At 46.7% G+C, this 10,141-nt stretch overlaps 1 protein-coding gene across 5 annotated transcripts in view; it reads right to left on the bottom strand.

Moving 5' to 3' along the window:
- Positions 1 to 10,141, bottom strand: part of RAD54B (RAD54 homolog B) — a 123,119-nt gene that overhangs the window by 107,460 nt on the left and 5,518 nt on the right. For all 5 annotated transcript variants that reach the window (XM_014518210.1, XM_014518209.2, XM_006019990.3 and 2 more), the window contains exons 2-3: positions 8,347 to 8,491; positions 7,190 to 7,370 (exon numbers count right to left, since the gene is read on the bottom strand). In XM_014518210.1, coding sequence (XP_014373696.1) covers positions 7,190 to 7,370; positions 8,347 to 8,475 — 310 coding nt within the window. In that variant the 5' untranslated portion in view covers positions 8,476 to 8,491. The remainder of the gene's footprint in view (positions 1 to 7,189; positions 7,371 to 8,346; positions 8,492 to 10,141) is intronic.

Below are 10,141 nucleotides of genomic sequence, written 5' to 3'. Positions count from 1 at the left end.
CTCTTTCCACATGCAACCAGTAAGGAAGCAAAACAACACAAGGATTTATTACATAGGATAAAATCATTGTACCAAGGATGGTAATCATCTCTAAGTATGCATGCCTCAGTCCCCTAGCTAAACCATATCGATAAGCATAAAGACGTACATAAACAGTAGGCCATAATTTATAGTGATAACAGTAACATAAATGGATACAGCATAATACTGGCTTTCCAAAATGACCACACATGCCATACCAATAAAACACAGGAAAATATTCATGATACCCCACAAACCCCCTAATTATAGTGGAGGTTGTGACTGCAGAAAAGCACAACTTATTACAAGAATTATAACATAGGGAAGGAACTGGCTGAAAGGGAATCAACAATTGGTCGTGTTGAAAAGAACAGCTATGAGGATGGAGAAACATTACGACTGGAATTTCTCAAGAATCATGCTTATGACCCTTTGCACAGAAAGCAGAAGTGTGCTGATAAAGTTGGTAATCACCATAAGCAGAGACAGAGCTTGAAATAGCATACAGGAAGAACTGAAAGACCTTGAAAGCTGATATATCAGAAATGGGATCAAATTCAACAGGACACGTTATGTGCTTAGTGATTAATAAGAAGTTCTGCTATAAACAAACGGGATTTCATCAATTGGGAGAGAAGAGGAGAAAGATCTACATGAACTCAATTACAAGATAGTTATGAGCTACCATGTCACATACAAAAAAGCAAATGTCAATTTAAAATGTAAAAGTGGAGACAAGGAAGTATCAATGTCATTGTACAATACACTGCTGAGACCTAATCTGGACCATTTTGTACAATTCTGTTCATTCACATGCAAAACAAATTAATTAAGACTGGAACAAGTGCAGAGAAGAATTACTAGGATAATCAAGGGAAGGAGAGGGACTCTCTTACAAACTAAGAGTTAAAAAAAAAAAAAAGCTTGGCTTCTTTAGCCCAAAGGAACAAAGGCTGAGTTACTATCTCTAAACACATCAGAAAGGTAAACACCAGAAAGGGAATATAATTATTTAAATAGTAGGACAATGTTAGCACAAGAACAGAATTTAGACTGGAAACTAGAAAGTTTCTAACCACCAAAGGAATGAGAGAGGTATTTAGCTGTGTTAGTCTATACTGTTCAACTCTGCCTTGCCTTCCACCACAAAGAATGAGGAACCTTTCAATAGGAGCAGTGGCAGCAAGAAACTTGCCCGAGTTAGGTTATGGTTCAATTAGTTTATTAAACAGATTATATGATACAACTGCCAGCAACAACAAGGGACTGGGCTTGATGTCCAAAGATCACTTCCTGCCCTATAATCCTGGCTGAGAATAAATAAATGTCAACATCCAAAAATATTCCATTATGAGTGTGGGCACATGGCATGATGTACACACCTAGGTTAGGGATAGACATTACACAAAACCGGTTTAAGCGATCAGAAACTGGCTTAAACCTGTAACAGAACAGACACATTCAGAGCACATAAACCAGTTTCAAAATGGCTGAAACCGGTCTGAGATAAACCTGGTTGAATGTAGTATCAGACTTAACAGACTGAGCTCAAACCTGTTTATGCAATGTCTGTCCCAGACCCCTTCCTGGTTTAAGTTAAACCAGACTCCTCCAGCATGCTCTCTGGGTGGGGCCCTGCTGTCTGCTCCAAAGCAGGGATGGCCCTGCCCCTTTACTCTCTAGCCCAAGCAGGGACCAGACGTGGTGAGACACTGGCCAGCATGGCCCTGTTAAGGCAAAGTGGGCAGGAATGGGGGTTAATTCTTCCCTCCTTCCCCACCACACCCAGGGTCTGCCTGACTGCTGGGGAGCAGAGGGGAGGGGGCTGCAGCCATGGCCCCTGGAGCTGGCAGACTGTGGCTACAGGGCAGAAGGGATGGAGGGAGGAGTTAACCCTTTTCCCTGCTGCCTTCACCTTAATGGGACCTTGCTGGGGCTGTGTTCTGTGCTGGAGGGGGTTGGGGGAACAGGGACTCTTCCCCCTCCTCCTCCTCCTCCCCTCAGGGTAGGGGACTGGGGCTCTGTGTGGCACTGGAGGGGGACCCCTGCTCCTCCTCCCCCCCCCCCCAAACACAAAAGGGGGGGGGGGGGGGTGCACGGGGCTGGGGCCCTGGCTCCATATCCCTGGCACTTGCCCCCCCCCCCCCCGCGGGGGGGGGGGGGCTGGGGGACACTCTTCCCCCCAACTCCATCACCATGGGGCAGGGAGGAGGGGCTCTGTGCAGTGCTGCCTGGCTCAGCCGGAGTGTGGGGAGAAGCTGTAACTGAGCCACAGCTGCCAGGGGTTGGCCCTGCCTCCGCGGGCCGGGCTGGCCTCACTCACATGGTGGGACTGGGCTGCGGGGGTGTGGCCATCCCCAGCAGCTCCGGCTCATCAATGTGGGAACTGAGCCCAACCAGCAGCACAGCCAGCTGGGCAGAGAGGTAGCTGGGCAAAGACTGAATCAATTCAGGCTCGGGCTTTTTGAATGTCTGTCCCTAGCCCTACTGTTGTGTTTTGCCTTAGAAATCAGGAGTAATTATACACTAGTTTAAGTTACACCTGGCATACAGTGTGTGTGTCCACAACTCTAATCAATTCCATCCCAGAAAACCTTGCTTTGCATTTGGCCAACAACAGTCACTCAGTGTTCCTCCACCTAATGGCAAGGGACTGTAATAGCATCAGTAACACAGCTAGCTAGGAAGTCAGTGGTCTGTCGTGTAACTTGTATTTGTTTATAAATGCATTTTGTTTCTATACCCTATAATAGGAACAATTTTTTTGCCAGATTTCTTAGTTATAACTATTTTGATTTTACATTTTCCCTGCTCTTCTCATGGTATGTTTATTGGATTTAATACATCCATTAAAGATTTGCCCTGAAGATCATATATTGTAATCCTTTTAGTCTGAACTGAGTTTACAATAGGGTAATGCTAATCTATTTTTTTCTTTAGGATTTACTGCTTAATTTAATAGTCATGTGCGATATAAACATACTTCTAAAGATTTCTTCCCTCATCTGCACTTCAAATATTGAATTTTTAGATGTTGCACAGTTATTTTTATTCTTTCATAAAAACAGTGGTAAATCTTTTTTCCTAATACATGCTTAATAATTTTCATACAACGGAAAAATGTGTTTAAAAAGTTTCACAGTTCAGTACAATAATGCGAGTTTAATAAAAGAAAAATTAAAAGCTATTCACTTCAATTTATACAAGCTACATACAATCAAATCACATGTAAACGGAAGAATTCTAGAGGTGCACCGATAAAGATTTTCTTGGGTAATACCGATGGCTGATTATTAACCAACCATATTGGCCGATTCCAATCCAATAGCCAATTTACAGGAACATAGACCAGCAGCACAGAGAGCAGCTTCCTGCTGGTAAGTCTGTTGGGAGGAAGGGGTGGGGGGGGAGAGGGAAGGGGCATGAGCGGGGAAGATCGAAGTCCCCACGGTGAGGGAAGGAGTGGGGCAGGCACTGCTCAGTCAGGGAAGTTAATGTGACCATAGGGTGGGGCACAGGGCAGACCTGCGGATGGCTCATCTGGGGGAGCATGAGGTGGTGAGAAGGAGGGGCAGCTCCCCACCACTGACTGCAGCCCCCAGGGGAGGCTTGGGGGGGTATGTGCCCCCCAGATTTGGGCATGGGGCGAGGGTGGGCTGCCCGCAGCGGGCTCGGGGCCAGCAGCTGTGCCAGCCTCTTCCTGATGCAAGGGCTGAGCTGAAGCTGTGCTCAGGGTGGGCAGCAGTGCTGCTGGGAGGGGTGGCTATGGGGTGGGCTATAGCCACCCCAAAGTTTGATGTAGCCACTCTGTAGCCACCCCTCCCAGTGCCACCAGTGCTGCCCGGCCCATCCCCACCTGCCCCGAGTGAAGCCCCGGCCCTGATCCCATAGAGGGCAGCCCGCCCATCACCCCACACACAAACTGGGGAGGGGGGTCACATGCCCCCCATACCTCTCCTGGGGATATGTGCAGCGGCAGGGAGCCGCCCCCCCCACACCCCCCCAGACAAGCTATCTGCTGGTCTGCCCCACACCCTACCCTGGAGTCCCATTCACCGCCCTGGCTGGGCATCACCTGCTCCTGCCCCTGCCCCATTCCCTCCCTCAACATGGGGGCCTTGATCTGCCCCTCCCCCCACACTCCTTCCCTCATGCCCCGGCTGCCCCCTGTAGCAGGGCACTAAGGCGCCTGCTACTTGGAGAGCTGGAATAGCTACTCAGGTACCGGTTGCTAGGGCGACCAGAGGGAGCCAGTGACCTACACCTGCTAGCAGTCAGCTGACCAGAAGGGGAGGGCCTGGCTCCCATTTAAACACCAGAACTGAGGCCAGGGAGGCAGTTCCCTCCTGGCTGCCAAAGGGGAAGGAGCTTTCCTAGAACAACCAAAGGGGAGAGGCCTGGCTGCAGGAACAGCTTCTGTCACTGTGGAGGGACGGAGTATTTCCCGGTAGGGTGAATGTTGTTATAGCCAGGCAGCTCAAGTTTATGTTATAGCCCAGGGGCTTGTGTTTTGTTTGTTGTTTGATACCGGTGGTTTGAGTGAGGCTATTAGGGGTTGGAGGAGGCCTCATAGGGGACCCGCGGCATTGTGGGAACCCCAGCCCGGGAGGGGCAGCGAGAAGCCCTGGGGGCGGGCACAGACCCCTGGCGCCAGCGAGGCGCGATCTTAAAGAAGCCAGGGAGCTCTGGTGCGCCTGTGGTGCATCTTGGTGTTGGTAGTTTTTTGGGGGGGGTTTTGTGGTCTGGGAGGCTGTGGGCTCGGGGTCGTCCCCTAGTTTTGGGCTTGTGACCCTCCAGCTGTGGGGCTGGCGCCCGAGCCTCTAGGCCAGGTTCCAGATTGGAGCAGGAAAAGGGGCCATGGGTCTCAAGACAATAGAAAAGGCTAGAGCCTCGGCATCAAACCCTGTTTAGTGGGTTTAGATGGGGAGGCCTAACTAGAGAAAATTGGGTCAGTCTCACATAGGGGAAAGTCCCCAATGTACCCAATAGAATAGGCAGCCTCCCGCTCGCAAGAACATCATCATAATTTCCATCAAGACGTGGCAGGCGAGTATAGGGCGGGACATAAGAACCCTAAAGAAGGATCCAAGGGCGCTCCATGCAAGGCGCGGAGTACTAGGAAGATAGCGCTGGGAAGGGTGACCTGTTTCACCCCCCAAAGACTTACAAGCAAGACACTGCTCTCCAAGCTGCTGGGCTGCATTCCTGACCATGTGCTGATCTGATAAGCCACCGATTATATTGGTGCTCCTCTGAAGAATTCCATGAAAAGTGTCTACTTACACCAAGTTTCAAAGAATATATAATTTATTTAAATGTAAACAATTCAGATTGATAAACACCAATTTTCTGGTTCTCACTTGTAGATTGTTCAAAGCAAACTTCTTCATTAACCTAAAGTAGGGGTGGGCAATTAAGAAGTGAGCTGGGTGAGCTTTTGGAGGCTGGGGGGATGGTGGTGGGTGACAGCTGGCCCAGCTGCCTGGGAACCCTGGTCTGTCTGGCCTGCACCCATCAACAGATTGTTGGACAGAGTGGGCAGGCAGGGTCTCCATGGAGACCAGCTTGGGCCCCCCACAGGTCGGCAGGGAGCGGCATTTGGGAGTGGGATGGATGGGCAGGGCCAGAAGGGGGGGGGGGGGGGGGGGGAGACAACGCGGGGCTGGGATCATAAGGAGGTGATAGTGAAGGGCTGGGAGCTGGGGCAAATAACTGCAACCCGCTCCCCACACGTCTCTGTGACAGAAGCCAGTTCTGTAGGTAGGGACAAGCTGGGAGCAAACAACAGGCTTGTCCCAGGCCCCGGCCTAACATTGTCACTGCCCCACAATCCCAGCCCCGGCTCCTCAGCCCGTTCTTTGCCTGCCCTCAGCCCCATCCCATTCACCCAGCCAAGTGTGCCCTGCCTGTGGGAGCCCCAAGTCAGTCTCCATGGAGACACTGCCTATTCAACTCTTCCGTTGGGGTCGTGGGGTGGTAGACAGTGCGAGGCCAAGAACGCAAGGAGGGGACAGTGTGGGACTGGAGCCCAGGGCAAAGCCGAAATCCACTCCTCACACGTACCTGTGATGGGAGCCAGTTCTGCAAGCAGTGATATGTGGGGAGCAAATCACAGGTCTGCCCCAGGCCCAGGCCCAATGGTGTCACTGCACCACAATACAAGTCCCAGCCCCCCACCCCACTCCCTACCCACCCACAGCCCCATCCCATCCACCCAGCCAAGTGTGCCCTGCCTGCAGGGGTCCCAAGTCAGTTTCCAGAGACCCCACCTGCTCAACTGCTCCATCCAGCACCCCCAGGAGTGGATGTAGGGCAAATGGGATGGGGTGCCCAGGCAGCAGTGGAGATACTGGCAGCAGCAGCCAGGCAGGCCACAGGGGCTTGCCAATGAGCCAAGTCTGGTCGTCATTTTGCCCCCGCCCTGCTGCATACCTGGGGGCAGTGGGACCAGCGACATGCCCACCCCATAGGGCATTCTGGGGAATGGCGCAAGGCCAAGAGACCCACTGCAGGCTGAACAAAATACCTTAGCGGGCCAGATATGGCCCATGAGCCATATTTTGCCCACCCCGACCTAAACAAACCAATGTAGGTGTACAACATCAAGCACAAGCTTCTGTCACTTGTTTCAAGTGAAATTCACCAGTTTAACCAGCAATTACAGTAAGATGCAGATGGAATGATTCTTTCTAAATCGCTTCCAAACTTAGTCTTAAGAAGACATAAATCCCTAAAAAAATGTTCATTCCAATTAATATTGTATATTTTTCAAAATATATTTTTTTTAATAATAAAGTTAGGCCAACTTCCTGCATTAACAGTTTTGTCAAACATAAGTTCATCACACAGTTTTGGAGATAAACCAAAAAGAAGCAGTAATGAATTGCCTGGATCTGCCTCCCTCCTCTATATAGTCTTCACAAAGACCACAAAAGTGTTACAAAAGGTGGCACTACCAACTGGTCTCCAACACCTGCTAGATCAAAAATGGGGGTGAAAAAAAAGGAAAAAATGGATTTAAATAACTTTTTTTGGTAGTACAACACAATGCTACCAATAGAAGACTTCTAGCATTTATGCACCATGTAATTAAATGTAGTAATAAATTAGTCTTGTGTTCCCCAAATTGCTCCACTGGAGTAATTTTTAAAAGTGTGTATTATCTTACCTGCATTGAGTCTATTTACTGCCTTCATTTCAACTGCCTTATGCTTATTTTCTCCATTAGCTTTTTCCATCGAACTTATTTCTCCAACAAATTCCACAGCTTTTGTAGAACTTATATTTAGTCCATGTGTTCCAGAAAGAGCCCTTGTATGTCCAAGGCCACTCTGTTGTTTCTCTCTACCCTACAGAGAGAAAAAAACACATCCAGGAGAGCATTCTCTCATAACACAGATTTTCCCGATAAATATGCAGCTGTTCATAGCACAGAAAACATCAGAATTTAGATATACATTAGGTTTAACATTTTGCATCTTATGATTTCAAGACAATAATTAGATACAAACTGCATCCAAACTCCCACACTTCTCCACAAGTTTCAAAGTTTGGCAATACAGGCTAAGATAAATCATTCCTTTTCTATGACATCTATGCAAGTCATTGTGATCCAAATACTACTACTGCCAGCCTTTAATTACAACAAGCAACCCCATTGACTGCCCTGGCAACTAGTGGGAAGTAGATTTTTCCATAATAAGGCAGGCAAAACCAGGTGAGTGTGTACACACACACGCGCAAAAAACCCCACACTTCTAATATAAAATAGCTATGCACAAGAAATAACATCATCTGCTTATGAACTCAGTTCAAAGGTTTCTGCAATTTAAACTATGACATACTGAGTTTTCTGATATTAGAGGCTAAAACATCTGAATCCTTATTAACAACACTTACTCAACACACCAACATTTTTAAATTACAGTTCTTGAAAAGTGACTTTGTTTTTCTGAAATGGTTTTTGCCAGGGCATTCCAAACATTCTACAGGCAGCAATGACCCAGTAATCCAAAGCCCAGGCCAATACTGTAATCCATACTTTGACTACAATGGGACTTGTATACGATCTGTATTCTGATTACTTTTACCCAAGTATTGTAAAGCACCTTACTACTATATTCTCTTCCCCACTAATGTGAACAGGTCCTAGTTATAGAACAGAAGACAAGGTTCAGCTTGAGTAAAGATATCAGGTTCTGACCAGTTAAGATTACTTGTGTGATTAAGGACTATTCGTTGTAGGCAGACATCTCAGACTTTAGTAACAGTGCTACATATACGTATATGTTTTCCCGCTGCGTTCTTCTTTTTTACATCTACTACCTTAATTCCTGGGCCCAGTTGTTCTACTTCTTTCTCCAGACAGATTGGATTCTTGTTTCCTGGAGGTATAAACCTTGGCTTTTTTGCTGAGTTTCCTAGCAGTTGACTTGGAGCTGCTGATCGCCTCATATTCAATCCTGCCAATCTGAAAAACATCAAATACAGAAGGTGGGGTTTTTTTGGCAATACAGCATAACAGCAAAAGCATTTTAATGAATCGCTCTATAAATGCTTCTTAAAAATTAAAATATCTCAGTCATTTCCAAACAGAAATATTTGTTCTCAGATCCAACAGAATAAAAGTAACAAAACTAATGTAATCATCTTTTTAAAAATATGTGCTCATATCATAAATTAAAGGACTAAGCTAGTAAACGACATTTTTTCTGATTTATACCATATAAATCCTGCTTTACTATTTCCTTATTCTATCACTGACTAGAAGAGAAGTGTAGGAATTACTTTTCTACAAATTATACAGAGATGTTAGACTATAAAAAGAAAGATTTTTGAAAACAGAAATTACTCTTATGCCCTTCACAGCTAATCTTGAAAATTCAATTCCAGTACACACAAGAGCTGAAAGGGACAATGAAATAACGGAGTAAACCTTGGTTTCTCACAGGTTATTTTATAACTAAGTATCTGAAATAATTTGTTAAAATTACTTGACAACTACTGATCAAGAATATAACGAATCATAACATCTACAGAATTATGCTACGATATCTATTGGGAACAAGACATAGACAATGCTTTTAATGGCTACTGTATATTCAAATAATATTTTTTGCACTGTTCTGCACCCCAGTGGCCTGTCAGCCACACAACAAGCTATCTAAGAAAATGTATACAAGAGCTGCAAAGCAGGATAATTTTAAAAAGACATGCTAAAATTATAAACGTAGCTGACTGCTTTTTAATTGTGTTGTACCTAGCTTGCAGCCAGAAAGAATATATGAAGTTGTTAGCAGACTCCATCTCACAAAAGAATGATCCTTATTTGTTTTTGACCCTGCATGGTTATTTGTGTATGTAGATGCATTATCAGGGGGTTTCATTTTAATTCATTTAATGCTCAAACATTCCTCAGGTTTTGCAAGTCTTCTATAGCTCTGCTGATGCAATCTAAACACTCTGGTTGTACTTTCAAGAACAATTCCCCAACTTCAGTTCCCTTATTGCTATTGCATTAAATTTAGAGGATGTCATGAGCAAGTGTCTATTTGCATCTATGGACAACATTTGGTCAGTGGTCTCCAACCTTTTTAAAGTAGATCACCTTTGGCATTTAATAGCAACTCAAGATCTACTGTGCACCACCGCTGCACCCCCCCATCCGCCCCCACCGCCATCAGGTAAGTGTGTGGGGAGGGAAGAGGGGGCAGATCAAGTCAAAGGGAGAAAAAATTATCTGGGGGCCTGCCTTCCCAGCAGGCAAGTCTCACCCAGCTGAAGGCCAATGTAATTTACACCTGCTCCTGCCTCTGTGGCACTGTCCCTCACCGCAGGGGCCTCAATCTAGCCCCCGCCCCCTCCCCACAGACTGACCTGCTGGGCTGGGGCACGCACATGCAAGTACACGGGCACCTAGCCCCCCACCCTAGCCTCGGATCAACTTCAAGAGGCTCCGAAATCTACCGCAAGAGGCTCGGAGATCTACCAATGGATTGAAATCCACTGGTTCACAGAATCATTGAAGTAGGGTTGGAAGGGACCTTGTAGATCTTCAAGTCCAACCCCCTGCCTGGGCAGGAAGAAAACTGGGCTCAAATGACCCCAGCCAGGTAGGCAT

The sequence above is a fragment of the Alligator sinensis genome, unplaced genomic scaffold, assembly GCF_000455745.1.
Source record: "Alligator sinensis unplaced genomic scaffold, ASM45574v1 scaffold273_1, whole genome shotgun sequence".
NCBI lineage: Eukaryota > Metazoa > Chordata > Crocodylia > Alligatoridae > Alligator > Alligator sinensis.
The sequence above is the reverse complement of the archived record's forward strand: the minus strand, read 5'-3'. Positions and strand labels throughout refer to the sequence as shown.